The sequence below is a fragment of the Rosa chinensis genome, chromosome 5 (genome assembly GCF_002994745.2).
Source record: "Rosa chinensis cultivar Old Blush chromosome 5, RchiOBHm-V2, whole genome shotgun sequence".
Classification (NCBI taxonomy): Eukaryota; Viridiplantae; Streptophyta; class Magnoliopsida; order Rosales; family Rosaceae; genus Rosa; species Rosa chinensis.
In genome coordinates this window covers 87,560,658-87,580,742 of record NC_037092.1, presented here as the reverse complement: position 1 = coordinate 87,580,742, position 20,085 = coordinate 87,560,658, and the positions used below count along the sequence as shown (strand labels likewise).

Here is a 20,085-nt window from a genome sequence, read left to right as displayed (position 1 = left end):
TCATTGTAACTCCAATATTGTTGTAAAACCACCACATCATGAATTTCTTTTCGCAACCCTCCAAGATATCTTGCAATTAACTGCTCCTCTTCCTCTATCACTCCACATCTTGTAGTCAAGAGATCGAACTCCTCTGTGAACTCATCAACTGTTCTCGACCCCTGCCTTATGTTGTGAAGCTTCATAAAGTTGTTTTGAGTATAGTTTTCTGGTAAAAATCTTTTTCGTAATTCTTTCTTCATCTTTTCCCAATTCTTGATCTTCGGCTTTCCTAGGCGTTCACGGCGAGATCGCAAGGATTCCCACCAAGCAGAGGCCTTGTGTGTCAATTTGATCGCCACCATCTTCACCTTTCTTTCATCAGGAGTGTGCTTGTAATCAAAAATTCTTTCAATGGTGTTAAGCCAATCAATGAATTCATCTGGTCGCATTCTTCCTTCAAACTCAGGGAGGTCCTTCAAGTTTAAAGAATGGTGATCATGGTTATTACCATGCCTCCTATCACCATGAGAATGAACACTCTCCTCCCCATCGGAACTCTCACCATCATCACGGCCTTGAGTTTCGATGCGAGCAAGGCGTTCACTAAGTTGTTCAATCAACCCCTTGATTTCCTCCATGTCGTTGGTATTGCCACGACCCTCCATCCGAAAACCTCCCCTACCACGTCTGTTAGCCATGGAAACCGACTATCGATCCCACCAAACAGAATTCGGGCTCTGATACCAGATTAATGGGAAATTAAGTCAGACACAGATCTCTAACTCTACCACTTGACACCAGAAACAAGATGCTTAAAGAACTCACACGTATTTGCAGCCAAAGCCACGTTTTCTTATATCATATAACTCAATAATCCAAATTCTTACAAGCAGCAACATAAATAGTGATGAAAACCTAGCCTAATCTGGAAAGTAATAATAAAAGATATGAGACTTAAATGTTTGATACAAAGCGTCTTTAAGGAAAAGAATCATAATGAAACTAGGATGATTATTTCCTAATGTAATCATGCAAATAAGCAGGAGGTTGTCCTTGAGTTGTCCTCTTGGGCCTTCCTTCCTCTAAGTTGGAGGATACACCCGTATCAGATTCCCCCCGCCATTGATCGGATCTTGCAGCCACTCCACGTGCAACCATCGGCAACACTGAATGCTGTTGTCCTTCTTGACTCCCAGGAACCTAATTGGATCCGATATGGATCAAAAGAGTCCGACCGTACCCCACTGTGGCCACACCCTCGTCCAAGTTGAGCGACCTCGTCGGGTTACGCCGCCCTGAATAACCAGTCCAGCGACAACATCCTGAGACGCGCCGCTCGATGGAGAATTGATCAAGAAGAAAACTTGTAGCGCATGCAGCGCGTACTACTAGTCTAGGGTTTTAGCTGTTGGTTTTGAATCTCCATGTTATTAGCTTTTTATTAATTTTTTTCTTATTTTATGGAAGCCTTTTGAGATAAAATGTCACGTTTAATAACAAAGGTGGTTAGGTTTTGGAATCTGAGGACATCAGTATTGTGTGAATTAGTGAGGAATTTAAAATATGAGGATATCGTTCATTAATTCCAATCACTTCTTAGGGTGCCACTTAAGGCAACTTCAACAATAGAAGGGGGGGGGGGGGGTTTGAGACCTAAATAGCACTTGGGCTCCGTTAGAATTTTGATGGGTGTTCAGCCTTCATGCTAGAGGATGTGTTGCGAGAGTTGAGGATATATTTGGATTAAAAAAAAAATTCTTTATTTAATACATTAGTATTTTATTAATAAAATATTTGACTATATTATAGTGAGACCCAAATAGGACTTAGGCTCTCCAACAATGCTTTCATGGGAGTTGAGCCTCAGTGCTAGAGGATGTGGCAACTTTGTGAGAGATGAGGATATATTTTGATATAAATTCTATTTTTTTCCTCTATTTAATCAATTAGCGTATTATTAATAAAAATTTTGACAATATTATACTCATTATTTCCAAATAACAGCATACAATGAAAATAACACCGCTATATAGTACTTCATTGTTAGATATGAGAATTGATGCTATATAAATAGTGCTCAAGGGAAGTACAAAAATGAATTTAGCACTCCATGTACCACACTACCACTTCATTGTTGCAGTTTCCCTTATCTATTTTACCTTTACAATTTTAGCACCCCATGTACCACTTCATTGTTGCAGTTTTCCTTATCTATCTTACCTATTGTAGTTAGTTGAGTTACCCGCCCATCGCTTTATTACCGACTATATCACCAGATTGATAAGTTCCCCAATGTGGAAATTAGTTGCTACTTCCTTCTGTGGTGAGGTCACACCGTCACACTAATGTTGTAACCAATTTATATGCCATCTTTCTCAATAAGTTCGTGGTTTTCTCACAAAAGCTAGACCCCGATTCTCTGTTGAAGAGATCGATCAAGGAGAGCATGGATGCTCAACAGCTTGATCATTCCAAAATTATTTGTTGTAGGTATGTGCCGCCGTTGTTGTTGTTGTTTTTTTTTTTTTTTTTTTTAGATAAAGAAGAAGAAAATACAAGAAGGGAGAGAGACTCCAACCAAAACCTCTCCTAAAGAAGAAGAACAACGCACAAATGAAAGAGAAACAAAACAGGTGTGATTACACCGAATGGTTTTTCTGGTATAGATTTAGATACTCTTTTCCCCCAAGTCAAAGAGTGTTTATTCGGACGGTCAAAGTTTTTGACGAAGGCAAACCTATGCTTCTATTCCTTGATGTAACTTTCTATTCCTCCTAAAATAGGCCATTCAAATGCACTAATTGATAGCGAGTCAGAGCATCTTTAGCCGACTTTCTATTTTGGCTCCTGAGCTATTTTAGAGAGCATGTTTAGTCTTTTATCTATATTAGCAGCTGCACCAAACTCTTAAGTGGCTCTCCATTACAACTTTTAGCTATCTCGCTCCTAAATATAGAGAGCGAGATGAGACTCTCTATAATTTAAAACATTCATTTTAAAGTTATTTTATGTAATTTATAAATATATTTAAACTATTTAATCTTCATTTAAAAAATAATATAAATTCAAAATTAGCTAAAATAGATAGCATTGATGTAGACGCTAGCCAAAATAACTTTTGAGCTATTTTGGCTAAAATTTGACTAAAAAATGGCTAGCATTACTAAAGATGCTCACATAGACCATACTAGCTAGTCGGTATTTAACGTACATATATACAAATGGTCATAATACTTCATTTTCGTTTAATTGGTTCGAAGGTCATATAATCTCTCTTTACTAATACGAAAGATATAATGCCGGTCAGATTGGGTTATGGACTTGCTGGTCGTGCAGTGGTACGCATGCACGTCAATTGGCGTAATATAATTTGGACTGCAGAGATATATTATTGCTTTTTCTATTGACTCAAATGCTTCAAATCCTTATTTAACTTATCCTCCATTGTATGTGAATACATAAATAGCCTGCAATACTAGTTGAGAAATCATTCTAAACTTAAAGGAGACATGGTGATGGCTCATGGCAGCTTCTGTCTCTTCCTGATCTTCTTCTCTTCCTTTTTATCTTCTAATAATATTCTTCATGCATACGCATCCAACCAATTTCAACGCAACTCACTTGGTCTGCAGTCATCTCCTCATTCCTCAAACCGGATTTCTATTCATTGTCGCCCTCGTCGGCAGGGCATTACTAAGTGTAATCGCAACGATATGGCCGCCGCCCTAACTCAACATAGCAGTGAAGGCACCCCCATTGGAGGTAATTGTTTTTCCTTCATTTATTGGTTTCCATCTCACCCACAACAATTCAGTTGATATATGTAAGTGCAATTTCATTTTCTTTTCCAGAAAAGTGTATCAGATAACTAGTTGGTTGAAGCGATCCCATTCTCATTTTTAGGGATTAAACTAAAGTGGTGCGACTGTTAAATTCACTAAAAATACCATACCTTGTCCATTTTTGTTGCAGGGATCATTGGAGGAAATCCAGTACCAAGCTCTCCATAGTACCGCCAAACCATCTCACTATTCTAAAGTTGTTTGAAAGGCATATATGACATGTAATGAATAAATTTAGTTCCCATTTTATCCTTCTGTACTTTTGTAGAAATAAACTAGGCCTCTTAACCGGAAACGGTTGGGGCGAGGAAAAACGTCCATTTTTTATGAGTCAATAAAAAATACCATACCTTGTCCATTTTTTTGCTTGAAGTAAAAACGTCAATAAACAACTGAGAAAGTTAAAAAATAATTTATGGGTCAAACTCATGACATCTCATTTACAAAGTAAGTACTTCTGATCGATATCTCTAGACCAAATTGTATTGAGTTCATGAGTCAATAAACAACTGAGAAAGTTAAAAAGTAGTTTATGAGTCAAACTCATGACATCTCATTCATGACATCTCATTTACAAAGTAAGCAAATATCTCTAGACCAAATAGTTTTGGGTTCATAATATGTCGTAATGATTCAATTGGAGTCTTCAACTCTCCATTCATGAGGAGCTTACATATAATACAAGTCTAAAAATCAAATGATATATATATATATATATATATATATATATTTTTTTTTTAATTTTAGAAATTTAATTTTTATAACTATTTTTTTTTTTCTAGAAAAATGACCCATAGAAATTCATTATGACCTCAATAGATATTTTATAAATAAAGTAGATTTTATTTTTTTTATCCCAACCCTCACATTTTCATATACGAATCTTAATATACCACAACTCACCGACAACTTATGGGAAATTAACATTTCAAAAATCATCAACGTATAACACAGTATGCCAATGTAAACTTAATTCAACCATTGATACGACAATGTTTGCCTTAATGATAAACGTTACTCACATTCAAATTTCAGCCAAAAGTGACTTAGTCATTCAATTTTCATTACATAATGTAATTGAGAAGTTTACAGGCATGCATGGAAACGTGCTTCAGTGTCTTAATGACTTTGTGTAATGAATTTCTTTTTTTGGCAAACATCGATGTAATTAACGAGGATAAATTATTAAATAGAAAAGTAAAAAGAGTACATCAAAACAGGTAAGGAGAAAATGACAACCTTATTTCTTAAAAATTTGAAGAGACATGCCTCTTCAAAAACAAAAAAAAAAACTAGATACTACAAGTGCCAATGAAAAATTTAATACAAAGTCATTTCCTCCGATGGAGGCCCCGCTCCCTCTTCAGAGTTTAGAGTTCTGAGTTCAGAGTTCAAACCCAATATTCAATGGGATTTGATAATTTGGGATCTGTGGTTTTGGAAGTTCCTTAATTTGTCAGTTAGTATCTTTCAATATTGTGTAACTTAACTAATATATAAACAAGCAACCGTGATCTTAATCGTTCAATTTTCATTACAAAATGTAATTGAGAAACCTACTTGCGCATTGAGACGTGCTTCAGTATCTTAATGTCGACTTTGGGGTCAATGAAAAATTTAACACAAGGCCATTTGACTCATTTCCTTCAATGGAGGCCCCACCGCCCAAACCCAATATTCAATTAATGGGGTTGGTAATTTGTGATTTCTGGCCGGTTCTGGAAGTTCCCTATTTTCTCAGTTAGTATTTTCTAAGTGGTTGTTTGACCCTTTAATGAAGTATCATATTTCACTCTTAATTGATATATAAAGAAGCACTAGGTGAGCAATCTACATTAAACCTAAAATGTCTCAGAAACAAAGAAATATCCTAGCAGCAGTTCTGCCTTATTACCCAATAGCTCACTACTTCCTTCTTACTCTACTTGGCTCCATTTTATCTACACATATTCATGCATGCACCTCAAGTGAAAGTACCTCTCTCATGTCTTTCGCCCTCACTCTGTCTTCTCCTTCCTTAAATTGGACTACCATGGATTGTTGCCAATGGGAAGGCATTACTTGTGATGTGGCTGGTCGAGTAACCCATTTGCACTTATCCTCCAAAGGCCTCAAACTCAAAGGAGGTATTTTTTCCTCATCATCACTCCAAAATCTCACACATCTCACCCACCTCAATCTCTCTCGCAATTCACTTTATGGTTCTTTAGATCAAGCCGGATTCTTCTTGTCCTTGGGTCATCTTGAGGTACTTGATTTGAGTTTTAACCTTCTTTCTGGAGAGCTCCCAGGTTCTCTATCATCATCCAATAATATTCGAATGGTGGATTTGTCTAGCAATCGCTTCCATGGTGCAATTCCATCCTCCTTCTTCCAACAAGCAAAGAATTTGACTTGTTTCAATGTCATGAACAACACCTTCTCAGGTTATATCCCGTCCCCTATTTGTGTCCAGTCTTCTTCATTGATTAGGCTATTGGATTTTTCCTACAATAAATTTGGAGGCAATCTCTCTCGAGGAATAGGAAACTGTTCCAAACTGGAAGTTTTCCGTGCTGGTTACAATAACCTCTCAGGATCACTTCCAGAAGATATCTATGATGCTACCGCACTGGAAGAAATTGCAATCCCTGCTAATTCGTTTTATGGAGGCATTAGTAACAGAATTGTTAACCTCACTAACCTCACAACCCTTGACTTCTACTTTAATCATTTCAGTGGCATGCTTCCAATAGATATTGGGAAGCTCTCCAAATTGAAAGTCTTGCTCCTTCATTCCAATAATCTAGAAGGTTCCTTGCCACCATCTTTGCTGAATTGCACAAACCTTATGGAACTGAATCTAGGATTCAACCTTTTGAAAGGAGATATCTCGGCTTTTAATTTCTCCAGACTAGGTCAACTTCGTAAACTTGACTTTATGAGTAATCATTTTACTGGTATCTTGCCAATAAGCCTTTACTCATGCAAGTCCCTTAGAGCAATTCGACTAAGCTTAAACAACCTAGAGGGACAAATACAACCCGAGATTGTCTCATTAAAACACTTATCCTTCCTCTCACTTTCTGGGAACAGACTGACCAATGTTACAGGCGCTATGAATATATTGAAGGGCTGTAGAAATCTCACAGTACTCATCCTTTCAACTACTTTTATAGGTGAAGAAATGCCAGATGGTGATCACATGGCTCACTTTGATGGATTCCAAAATCTTAGGATTTTGGCTTTGCGTGGTTGTGAGCTCACCGGTCAAATACCCATATGGGTTTCTAAGCTCAAGAAGCTAGAGATCTTGGATATGTCTCTTAATAGAATCACAGGCTCAATTCCTACTTGGTTGGGGACTTTTCCAATGCTCTTTTCTATAAACTTGGGGTCCAACCTAATCTCAGGTGAAATTCCAAAAGAACTTTGCACACTACCAATGTTGGTATCTGAACAAACTGCAGCTCAAGTAGATCATGGTTATCTTGAATTGCCTTTCTTCGCTTCCCAAGCCGTGCCTGATGCAAGCATTTTACAGTTCAATTCTTTGTCTTACTTTCCGCCATCTATATTCTTAGGCGACAATAGCATCAGTGGCAATATACCTACTGAGATCGGAAAGTTGCAACTTCTCCGTACATTGGATCTGAGCGCCAACCAGCTGTCTGGCAACATTCCGGACCAAATATCTGATCTCAAAAACTTGGAGACGTTGGATCTTTCAGTGAATCATTTGTCTGGAGAAATCCCACCTTCAATGACGAGTCTTAGTTTCTTGTCATCTTTTAATGTCTCATCTAATAACTTGGAAGGAGAAATACCAAAAAGCACTCAGCTCCAAGGCTTGAATGTCTCAGCATTTGAGGGGAATCCGGAGCTTTGTGGTTCCCCGCTACTAAATCTGTGTCAATCATTCAATGGTACTGATTTAGATGATGATAAGAATGACGGGAATCAAATTCTAGGGTTGCATATTTCCGTTGTGCTTGGCTTCACTATAGGGTTGGTGGGAGTTTGTGGTTCATTATTGCTTATCAAGACCTGGAGAGATGCATATTTCAAATTCCTGAATAATGTACAAGATAGGCTCAAATGCTGAATGAGATTGGACAGTTAGCATGAGAAGCGGTCGGAAAGAATTCTTATGAGGTAAGAGGATTGTACTTTATACTTAAACCCTATCAGTAATTTCAGTGTATTTTTGTTTTTGCTTAATTATGTAAGGCATAGAGTTTGTTCCCATAATATTCTGGTCTTAGATAGTTGTATTGGTTTTGTCCAAAAAAATTGTAATCGTGAATTCGTGATAATTACATATGTGTGAATAATTATGCATTCTTTCTATCACTTACAGTGTTCCATATATCTAAATTAAGAAGGCTTAATTCATTCTTTTTTTCTTTTCTTTTTTCTGAATGAGAGAGGACAAATCCATCTTCTTCTTCTTCTTCTTCAACTTCTATGACCGCATCTTAATCTATTTAATTAAGCAGCTGCCGGCCTGCCGTGAATTTTACGTGATAATTACATGTGGATAATTAAATATTCATTCTATCACTTACAGTGGTCCATCTAAATCCTTCTTATTCATTATTTTTTTTGAATGAGAGAGGACAAATCCATCGCCTCAAAATTATTAAAAAGAACAAATGAAAAAGGATTATCTAGAAGGGTTAGTTCATTCTTATCTGTAAACCTAATTAATTGAGAAGATCGACTAGCTAGCTTTGAAGTTTTTGCAGGCATCTAAAAACATATGAATCATCTAAAAATTTCTACGGTCAACATATCTAGCTAGCTAGACATTGGAATGTGTGATTACTCCGTTTATGCCATAATATATACTTTAGCTGCCAATTTAGAATATCTTAATTGGCATTGTTAATTAAGACTTTATGTCAGCATCTTCTGGAAATAGAGCGTCTTTTTTAGGGTCGTCTTGGGTACCTTGGTGTTTGCCATACCCTTATTTTTTTATTTTTTTTACTTTTAGTAAATTAATATAGTGGAAACCTACTGAACTGGTCAACATGTTACCCAATTAAATATCGACATGTGTCATTTTAAAAAATAAAATTTACCATATTAACAACACACTCTTTCTTGATATGTAACATTGTTAAAAATCATGTAACAAGTATTGTCAAAATATAGTTGAACTACAATTACGACTTATGACAACAGTTGTTGTGGTTATTGTAATTGAGTGGTCAAAGATGTAAATATCATATTTGGACAACTTTTATCAAATTTAGAACCTTGATTATCAAGTGGAGAAGCTCCTTACAATACTGAGTTGTTACATATCTTTTGGTCTAATTTTAATTTTACCATGTTCACAACACAAATGTTGTCGGAATTGTAAAATGGTTGGTAATCTTGTAAATGGTATAGTTTTTGAAGTAATTACTACAATCAGAACAAACGTTACCGCTTTTACACCAATAGTTGCGAGTTATGGTCAAATATGTAGTCATTGAGTAATTATTCCATTAATGATAAAAATATAAAGATTTACCACTTTGACAACAAATTTGTTGTTGCACTTGTTAAATTGTCCATAAATTAGTACATTAGTTTAGGTTGAGTAATTACTATAAATAGGACAAAAGTTACCGCTTTTACATCAATTGTTGTATGTGATTGTGGTAAAATGTGTAGTTATTGTAGTAATCATTTCATTAATGATAAAAACATAAAGATTTACCACTCTGACAACAAATTTGTTGTCATACTTGTTAAATTGTCTATAAATTAGTACATTAGTTTAGGTGGAGTAATTACTACAAATAGAACAAAAGTTACCGCTTTTATATCAAGTGTTGTGGCTTGTGATAAAATGTGTAGTCATTGTAGTAATAATTTCACTAATGATAAAAACATAAAGATTCATACATGTTCTATTTTATATAATATTTACCACTTTGAGGACTCATGTAATCACTTTGAGGACACATGTGGTAATTAGAAAAAAAATCCGCATTAAAGTAAATAAGGTCTTCGTTAGAGAAAAATAGGTTCTCATTTGAGTAATTAAGTCTTAAAAGTGGTAATTGTAATAGGTTCTCATTAGAGTAAAGTAGATTCTCATTTGAATAAATAAGTCCTAAAGTAGGTTCTCATTTGACTACATTTAAAACAAATATTATTTATTTTTACAATAATTGTTGTCGTTGTCGTAAAATGCATGTAAAAAGAATTATATTTGGTTAAGGAAACTACTAATGATATAATTAATTGGTAATAAAAATTACTTAACTAATACTAATTTTGCAAACTTAGGTGAGAAGGTTTTTGTTTTTAATAAGGAAAAAACGTAATTTTCAATTGTGTAATTGTCCATTAATAACAAGCATTAATCAAGCATTAATTCATTAATAATAAAATTAATTAGTAATATAGACTATTTAACTAAAAGTAATTCGGTGAACCTAGGATAGAAGGCTAGGTTCTTTTAATTTTTTTTGAAAAAGGAAAATTCATAATTGTCAATTGTCAATTGATAATCAAACATTAATTAGCTCTATTGTTTTCACTATCTTTATTGTTTTCAATTCAATTAGTAGTTTGTGTTACCAAAAAAATTAGAAAGGCTAAGGGATAAACAAGTTACCAATTTGTTAAATATTTTGAACCATTGGATATATTACTAATCCAATGGTCCAAAATATTTAACAAAATGAGGGTATGACAAACACCAAGGTAACCAAGAATAATATATACTTTAGCTGCCAATTTAGAATATCTTAATTGGCATTGTTAATTAAGACTTTATGTCAGCATCTTCTGGAAATAGAGCGTCTTTTTGTACTTTGTTCTTCTGCTAACGGCTAGTTTTATGAACGCCATACTGTTTTTCTATTTTGCACAAATGTTACCCGAAGCAGGGCTTATCCTTCTACCCGTTGCTTCTTATTATTTTCCATCTTAATATATGCTGCCGTGTTTTATTGCCCTTCCATTAATATTGTATACTTTCATTGACATTTGTTACGGTAAGCTGGATCGTCTTGTAATTTCAAATCTGCTCCAATATATAAATATATATATATATATATATATATATATATATATATATATATATGCAAAAATTTACAACCTAAATCTACCACAAACATATAAGCATGGCTCAGCCTCGAAGAAACATGCAGTACAACCAAGTAAGCCAGTGGTACAAGGCTTCATTCTCAAGCTAATGTTGTTCTCTACCATTGTATCTGCTCATATTCATGCATGCAGCCAAACCGAACACACTTCTCTCTTGTCGGTTGCCCTTACTCTTTCTTCTCCTTCCTTAAACTGGACTTCTAGTAATTGTTGCTATTGGGAGGGCATTACTTGTAATCGAGATGGTTGGGTACCCAATTGCAGTTACCCTCCAAAGGGCTCAAACTAAAAGGAGGTATTTTTCCCTTATCATCACTTGCAAATCTCACACCCCTCACTCACTTGAATCTCTCACATAATTCCCTTTCAGGTTCTCTAGATCAAACTGGACTCTTCTTGTCCTTGAATGATCTCGAAATCCTAGATTTAAGCTATAACCTTCTCTTTGGAGAGTTGCCATTTTCTCCCCTATCCAGTCATATCCGGATTTCAAAATCTTCGAGTTTTAGATTTGAGTTCATGTAACCTTGGTGGTAAAATTCCTTCATGGCTATAGAAGCTCAAAAAGTTACAGGTCTTGGATATGAATCACAACAGAATCACTGGCTCAATTCCAAGTTGGCTGGGGACTCTTCCAAGGCTGCATTCTAAACATGCAATTCAACCAACTTTCTGGAGAATTTCCAAAGGAATTGTGCATACTACCTATGTTAGTATCTGAACAAACTGCAGCTTAACTAGATCGTACTTCTATTGAACATGCGAAAAAATAACTTTACAGTACAATTATATATTTTATACTCCATTTATATTCCTAGAAAACAATAACATACATGGGAACATACCTATTGAAATTGGCCAATTGCAGCTCCTCAAAGTGTTGGATCTTGGCAACAACAACCTCTTTGGTAATATTCCAGACCAGTTATCTTACCTCAAGGATGTGGAGGTATTGGATCTCTCGCTCCATGAACCATTTGTCTGGAAAAATTCCAGCATTCATCGCAAGTCTTCATTTCTTATCAAGTTTTAATGTCTCATACAATAATCTCCAAGGGCCAATACCAACAAGCACTCAGCTCCAAAGTTTCGATGCCTCTGCATTTAAATGGAATTCAAAACTTTGTGGTGCCCCACTTACACATGAGTGTCGGAAAACTAAGGGCACTGATGCAAATGAAAAGAATAACCAAGTTGCAGATATGGAGCATAAAATACCATGGTTTTATGTTTCTGCTGCACTTGGCTTTATCGTAGGGGATTTTGGGGAGTCTGCGGTTCTTTATTGCTTAGGAAGAAGTGGAGGTATGTATACTACCAATTCCTGGGTAATGTACAAGTCAAGTTCCATGTGATGATAGCAAAGCGTATAGACATAATGAAGAGAGGACCATTTTAGAAGTTAGAATGTACTCATATTGTACTTTTCAGTTTGAGTCTTCTTAATACTCTTGGTTTTGCGAGAAATTCTAGTAGCTACTCTTGCTGGGGAAGGTTTTGGTTTGGTCCCCCTTCTCCTTTTTGTATTTATTTTTTCATTTTATTAATAAATTTAAATGGAGAGACGGGCGGTGCATTCCCGGTTGTGATGACCCTCTTTCCTTCAGGAATGTGGGTGGGTAAATTGACTGTCATAGAGAAACTAATATCGACTAATCCTTTATTTTATTTTTTTGAAAATGACTAATCCTTTATTTATTAAAAAGAAAGGTACACACTACTGATTCATCATATGTATATGGTATATGAAGGCAACAAATTCATGGAATAATCTTCCAAGGCATCCCAGAAGTGTAACACTTATAAACCGTCACAGCCATGCTCAAAACTAACAGCATGCATGAATCAGAAGCAAAGTATAAAACCAGGTATTGCGTACCTGAGGGAAAGTTTTCATGATAATGTCTTCATGTAATTCATCTCTGTTGTTGAAAATTTGATGGAATAGCATTGCCTGAAGAGAAGCCGAACTCTGCAAAATGAGTTGACTTTATTAAGCATCTATAGTAACTGATGAAGGCAACAAATTAAGACTCAAAAGACTACCCGTTACACAACTTATCAGGTCAATTGATGGAAATAAATTCTGCATGCCTTTAGATTAACGCCATACTAGTCAATTTAAGTTGCTTCCCCTGTACTGAGGTTCAACTACTGAAGTGATTTTGGTGTGCTTTGGTTAGATCTTATAACAATGGCAACAATAGATTTTAATTCTCGAGTATGATATGGTAAAGTCCCTAATAATGGAGGGTTTTTGCCAATTTCTAACAATTCTTTGACAACATCATCTAGATTTTAGCAACCATTCAAGTGGACAATGAGTATCAAATTCCATTGTGTGATGTTTCATAGATATGAGCATATTTCCAACTCCTAGAATATGTACAAGATAGCCTCTACATGATGATAACGCATACACAGAGTAGGCTCGGAAAATAGCTGCCATCTATTGATAATAAAATGCATTGTGAAAGTCTCATTTTCCTATCCTTTGGATCTAGTTTTCTAGGGCAGGAAGTTCCAGCAGATCTTGCCATGGCTGATTTAGATGGATTCCAAACTCTTTGATTTTCACATTTGAGTCGCTCTGAGCTCACCCTCAAATGCCTATATGGTTTACCTAAGAGCAAAGGCTAAAGGTAAATCTGAATTCCAATAAATTCCCAGGGCCAATTCCCAGTGAGCTTGGGACTCTTCCTAGTAATTTGGCACTCAACCTCATTGCTGACAGCAAAATCAAATTCCATAGTTTTATGTATCTTGCGCTTGAGATCATTCTAGGACTCTGGGGAGTCCTTTGATTTTTAAGAAGACATGAATCCTTCAAAAGTTCATAGGCTCTACTCTGTGATTATAGCAGCCCGTATGACCAGGATGATGATCGGGAAGGCTTAACTACGTTTTCAGTATTTAATTTGTTGGCTGATGTGAGAACATGTTCCATAAAATTCTGTCTTCATTATTTTTTCAGGCTATTCTCTAAGTTAAAATCAAATTAACAAAAGCATATTCTTACACCTTTCTGCTCAGGTACTTTTTTTTATTTTTTATTTTTTATTTTTATAAATATTCCCAGAAATTTAGATGTGCAAGACTGCAAATTCTTGAAGCGTCAGAACCATGCTCGAAAGCAACAACATGCGTGAAGAATAAGAAAATTATGAATACATCACACATTCAAATCATCACAGCTATGCTCAAACCTAGCAGCGACCATGCATGAAGTAATGAAAGCAAACAATCACAGCTGCAGGAAACTAACAACAATAGGTACCGATTTAAATCTAAGAAGATAATGAGACTGATTAGTATTACCTGAGGGAAGGAATAACTCAATCCGAAGCTTTGCTTGATCTTCTGAGTCAATCATTCTCAAGTCATAAAGCTCTCATACATCGACTTCCAAAAGAATAGGTTATCAAAGATTCAAAGTTCCAATAATTTAAGCTGCATCTTGAGTCTTGACACGGCCAGAAGTATCCACATTTTCTTGAGTTTCAAAGCAATTATCAATTGATGAAATGGTTTTCTGTATAACGTCGTTTTTAATTGTTGCTTTGCACTGTTGTACATGTTGCTACTTAAGGGATGTTGATGGTTTGGAGAAACATAACAACAGCTTTTACTATACTTGAATATAATAAGGTAAGCTGCAGAAAAAGAAGGAAAACCTTTTGGCTTCGATTCACCAACTCTTCAACTACATCGTGATATTAGCAGCAATTCAACATCAAAGTACCTTTCACAGTTTCACCTTTCAGCCTTGATCGGGCATTGATGTGTACATGCAACATCCAATCAATATACAAGATTAAGTCCTTCATATATGATAATACTGTCGATACAAACTACGCAGTTGCAACCAGTAAGACTAAATAATACCCCATGTGGAAAATAACTATGAAACATGTCCAGTAGGGTACATTACACTCGATTTTACTACAACCAAACTCAACGTCTTGTGAGTCTAGGCTTCTGAATCTAAAAGTGTCGAGTAGGACTTTGTAGGTTTCTGAGGCTCAACCACTACGAACACCATAAGCACGTGATGGTGTCAGCTACTCAGTAAGCAGGCATCTTTATCTCTTCTTCCAGTGGAGATGGAAGCTGCAAAGCACAACAGAGCAAAAACAAGTTATATATATCAGTCGGGAGAAATTCATCAAGTATGCAATGCAATTTCAAGGCAATTTAGAAAGCTTCAACAGAATTCTAACTAAGTCTCATGTAATGCAAAAATTTGGCATATTAGTAGAACATTCTCAATGATGGACAACTGGACAACCAGAACTTTTTGGCAACCCTATATATGACTAATTGACGCAGGATCAATATAGAGGATAAGCAATGGGTATGTCTCATAGACCATGCACCTATAACCACAGGAAGACAAGTTAAAATAAAAGGTAAAAGATCCTACAACAAAAGTTACTATTTGAAGAAAATCTGAAGAAATTTTATTCAAAATAAAATGCAGCATATACTTAAACGAGAAAGGAGGATGAGATTTAAGTGGCTGACCCCTATATTCGGAACAAAGACAAAGTTGATGATAATGCAATGATAGATGTGCAAACTAGAGTAGGTGACACGTCTGACATTGGGGATGAGGATTTGTACACTATATCTATGAAAACTTCAGTAACCGTTTAGTTTGGAGGATAATTGTAATAATGCATCAGTAGATAACCTTCCGATTCGCTTCTATGTACTTCACAGTTCATACACAGAGAACTTCTCAAAAAGATATTAGCCACAGCAAGCAATGTTTGATCACACATAATAATGTCATTTTCACTTGTCAGGCACAAAAATGGCAAGCTAAAATGTCTTTCTATTATGTCTTTCCCTTGCGTGTGAAGACAAGATATTCAACACCTGGTTTTCATCTCTGCCAAGGATCCCAACAGAGCAAAATGTCTTATAGTTCAGCTATGCCCTACAGCTTCCTTGATCTGAGAACTGAGTAAGCTAGTCTATTGAAGTAAATGGAAAAACTAAAACAAGGTCAAGGAATTCATTTTAGTGTGATTGAAGAGTTTTGTACGAAATACATGCTCTCATATTCCTCGAGTTCAACCATTTAACCAAACCCACCATTAGCTTTATTCTACAAATAGCATTGCCTAATCCCCCTCAATTCAGTTTATAAACTACATACAAACCGCAAACTACATCCACTATATCCGAATAAGCTTCAAGCAGAACAAGCTTCAACATGTACATGCACAAAGAAAAGTTTGATTCATTTTCACAATGCAGAAGCATATTAATCCAAAATGCATATTAACGATCCAAAACCCAGAAAGATAAAGATCCAAATTTAACCATAAATATCAAAAAGCTTCAAACTTTAATCAAGGCAGTGACTACCTGAATGACCCGTTTCAACGACCCGAGGCAAGAACCCGAATCGGAACCCGAAAACCCGTCCCGGCAAGAATGAACGCTCTGGAACTGATCGACATCGAGCTTCTTGTTGATGATCCCAACGGTGAAGTAAATACCATCGGACGGCGGCAAATCGACCCTGATCTCATTGACGTCGAACCAAAAGAACAGTCTTCGGACCTGAATGCCCTTCAGCTCAGCTTTCCGGTGATGCCGGTCTCGTAGTACACCAAGTACTCGAACTGAATACAGCACGGTTTCTCCAAAACGACGACGAATCGGCCATCCTTGGCCCACAACGTGTCCTCGATATACTTTCGTAGTTTCTTTGTTACTTTTTTGTATTTTCTAGTTTTTGTTTACAGGTATTTATTTTGAAGCAAGGAAGAAGAAAAGAACCATTGCCAACTAGTAATAATGGTAATGGCTCTGTTTTACGGGCACAGGCTTGGGGGCTCTTACTTGGTATACAATTCGCTAGTAAGAATCATTGTCAGAATCTTATTGTTGAGTGTGATTCTCAAGTCTTAGTAAATTTGATCAACAATGGGGTTAATGCAGGGCCGGTCCTGAGAATTCAGATACCTAGTGCGAAAATTTGACAGAGATTTTATGTTCATTGCATAATGATTTTTTTATAAAAAAAAAGGTACAATAAAAAAAATTTATGACAAGATCATTCAATAATATAAAAATTATTCTCAAACAACTAATCAAAATAACTAAGAAAGTTTCAAATAATGTTCAACGAGACTATAACTCCTAATTCATTCATGACGATAACAAACTTGGTATTAAGGGTAAGGCACAGCTTTGAATTTGTGTTGGGTTTAGTTTTATTTCTTTGCACATGTCTCTTTTATAAGGTTAATAAAAACCTAGTAACAAAAGGAAAAAAAAAATCTGATTTGCTGACTTACCAAAAAAAAAATCTACTAAAAAAAGGAAAAAGAAAATCCTAAACCGTAAAGCAATGTGAGATGTAAAAAAAGACAAAGAAAAAGAGAGAAGAAAAAGAAAATCAGGGACACGGAGAGTGAAAGAAAAAAGAAAAAAGAAAGATTAAAAAAGAAAAAGAGAAAAGAAAAAAAATCACGGTTAAAAAAAAAAGGAAGAGAAAAGAAGATTAAAAATGGAAGGATTCGAACCCGTGACAAGGATATAAAAACCCGCGCGCATATTGGCCAGCCTACCAACTGGACTACACAAGCTTCTGTCCATAGATGGGGAACTAAATTAATTATATTCATTTATACCTATATATACGCGAAACTCAAAGTCGGAGGCCTCCAATTTTCGGATGCCTTGTGTGGCGGCACTACTTGCACACCCTCAGGGCCGCCCCTGGGTTAATGACTAGCATATTAAGTTAATTCTGTGCAGCTGTCAATTTTTACAGAGACATTTCCTGAGTTGTGACATTCGACATGTTTATCAAGAAATAAATCTGATTGTTGATGTGCTTTCTAAAGATAGTGTTGCTGCTGATCTTAGAGTGCATTTCATGGGGCAACCTCCTCCTGCAAGTAATCAATGTTTTGCTTGATGATTTGTGTGCAAGTCCTAGATTTAGGACTGTAATTTCTTATCTGTAGTCGTTGGTTTTCCAGGTCTTTTGGCCCCCATTTATCAAAAAAGAAGAAGAAGAAGAAAAGAAGCAAAAGAGGGATTGAAAGGCAAAATCGGCGAATTGCCTATGAAAATCAATCAACTTTGACAGAGCACTAAGAGCAGCTCAGGACGAACCAAATGACAATTTTTATATTGATAGAAAGCCTCGAATGTAGTTTACAAAGCTTTTTACTGTTTTATGAATATCATTTTTCTAGAGAAAGTTATGGCCGATTTAATGCAAGGTCAGGCTGTGCGTGAATATGAGTTTTGATTGGAATTTATGTCTCAAGGTCCAAATCATACTGAGAAGCCCAAGGACGAGTTTGTGCTTCATAATCAAATTTAATATGTACAAATGGCACGATGTGGATAATTAGAATGAGTCATCAAGTTCAAGAGCCACTAGGAAAATTCCATCTAAACATGCTAACCCTAAAGTTTTTAGGATTTAGATTTCCTCCACAACAAGAAAGATGAAGGCAACCTTTAAGCACATAAAATGATCCAATGCATCATCTCTCTCTAGCGCGTAGCTTGCTGCCACTTCCTCTTCCCATTCTTCTTGTTTTTACTTATTATGTTTAACTAAGTTTTTCATTGGTTAACTAAGTTTTTCATTGGTTAGGGGCTGTGAAAAGTGCTAAACATGATTTCCATATGATGATTACTTTATTTTTCTAAATACTTATAACTCATACCTGTTTGTGTAAATCAAGTACCTAATGACCTAATATCTAACACCATGTGCTCAGGGCCGGTCCTGAGTTTCTTCATGCCCAGGGCAAAAAAAATTTTGGTGCCCAAGGTTAGTGTTGAGATTTTTTTGTTGACGATTATGAGATTAATTCAACTTCGAAAAATTACGAATTAATAACAAGTTTTTTAAGTAATCAACAAAATCACAAAAAACAAGCAACATAACTTCTAATATCCAAAAATTTAAAATTTAAAAACACTCAATATCTATTTTGATCTATACCTCAAGCTGCATCATGAAATGTCAAAAAATAGGTCAGCTTGCCGTAGAAGAACAGAATAATAGAGAAGAGAAATATTATTGGGAGATGAAAAGCATATAGGAGAAATATTGGAAATCACAGGCGGTGCAAGTGAAGAATTGAGGGATTTAATAATCATTAATTGAAACCCCAAATTTAAAGAGAAATTTGTTTGATTTCTAGGTTTTAGAGAGAGAGTGAAAGACTACTATAATGATATTTACAGTTTTTTTTTTTTTTTTGAGAAAAAATGATATTTACAGTTCTCGATTACTCAAAAAAACGAAAAATAAGAAGAATAAAACATCCAACTAGACAACACTCTAGAATTATGAAATTAGAATTTTTTTTTTTTTTTTTTTTTTTACACGCTCCATAGCATATATTGCTGTTTATATATAATTATATCAAAATATATATATATATATATATATATATATATAACCTTAAATTCAAAATTGTGCCCTACCTTTCCTTGGGCCCCGGGCTGTCGCCAAGGCTGCCCTTGGGCAAGGCCGGCCCTGCATGTGCTAGGCTTTTTGCTATCGACTTAGAGGTTTTTAGAACTTCATGATTTCAGTTAATTAGGCTTTAGATAACACCCTTCTAGGTCAATTAATTGGGAATAGAGCTATGATTAATAACACCTTCCCTTTGCATAGCAAGGCAATAAGTAAGAAAAAGTAATACTATTTGACCTTAACACCCTAGCTAGGCTTATCGTGAGCGTAGTAATCCAATTGTTTGCGTTTATATTAGAGTCAATTATCCATGGGATGATTGTCTAGTGGTGGAAGAAATCCTACCTAGTTCAATCTCTTCATTGTTTTCTCTCAAACATAATTTTTGTTTTTAACCTTCTGATCTCATTTTTGTTTATTTTTTTTCCATATCAAATCAACTCCGAAAATTCCCACAATTTGTGTGCTAGTCCCTATGTGTCTAATATATTTTGGTAATTTTTCATAAATTTCTGAGTAGTTTAGATTAGGTAATTAATTAAGCTTTCGACTGCTACTTAGCAGGGACAGTAGTCACTTTTGTGACTTTGTTTTGAGTAGTTAGGGTCCTTAGAGCATCTCCACCGGTCTGGTTTTGACCAGCCTCCATCAGGGATTGCTGAGGTGGTGACCGGGCAAATGCAAAATCCTCCCTCCACCGGC

The 20,085-nt window shown here is 35.6% G+C and overlaps 1 protein-coding gene and 3 long non-coding RNA genes across 5 annotated transcripts; 3 read left to right on the top strand and 1 right to left on the bottom strand.

Annotated features, from left to right (window-relative positions):
* Positions 1-3,465: 3,465 nt before the first annotated feature.
* On the top strand, positions 3,466-4,182 carry LOC112201501. The gene is made up of 2 exons (XR_002936782.2): positions 3,466-3,744; positions 3,955-4,182. It is a non-coding gene; the product is annotated as an uncharacterized LOC112201501 (long non-coding RNA).
* A 1,498-nt stretch (positions 4,183-5,680) lies between these two features.
* LOC112166544 (receptor-like protein 2) lies at positions 5,681-8,156 on the top strand. Of its 2 annotated transcripts, none has more exons than XM_024303418.2 (2): positions 5,681-5,950; positions 6,983-8,156. In XM_024303418.2, the coding sequence occupies exons 1-2, from the start codon at positions 5,809-5,811 to the stop codon at positions 7,906-7,908; spliced, it is 1,068 nt and encodes a 355-aa protein (XP_024159186.2). In that variant the 5' UTR covers positions 5,681-5,808; the 3' UTR covers positions 7,909-8,156. The 2 variants fall into 2 exon arrangements, with proteins under 2 accessions (XP_024159186.2, XP_024159185.2); XM_024303417.2 differs by having other exon boundaries at positions 5,681-6,250.
* Positions 8,157-10,926: 2,770 nt separating this feature from the next.
* Positions 10,927-12,477, top strand: LOC121049610. The gene is made up of 2 exons (XR_005800872.1): positions 10,927-11,625; positions 11,785-12,477. It is a non-coding gene; the product is annotated as an uncharacterized LOC121049610 (long non-coding RNA).
* A 2,308-nt stretch (positions 12,478-14,785) lies between these two features.
* On the bottom strand, positions 14,786-16,664 carry LOC121048869. Its single transcript, XR_002922561.2, has 2 exons — positions 16,293-16,664; positions 14,786-15,026 (listed from the first exon to the last, which is right to left on the bottom strand). It is a non-coding gene; the product is annotated as an uncharacterized LOC121048869 (long non-coding RNA).
* Between the last annotated feature and the right edge of the window lie 3,421 nt (positions 16,665-20,085).

What these genes read in the sequence shown, in the direction of transcription:
- LOC112166544 (XM_024303417.2), top strand. Translation starts at nt 5,809, where the DNA reads ATGTCTTTCGCCCTCACTCTGTCTTCTCCTTCCTTAAATTGGACTACC. An exon ending in CATGAACAACACCTTCTCAG is followed by an intron (nt 6,251 to 6,982) that starts GTTATATCCCGT and finishes CTACTTTTATAG; the next exon opens with GTGAAGAAATGCCAGATGGT.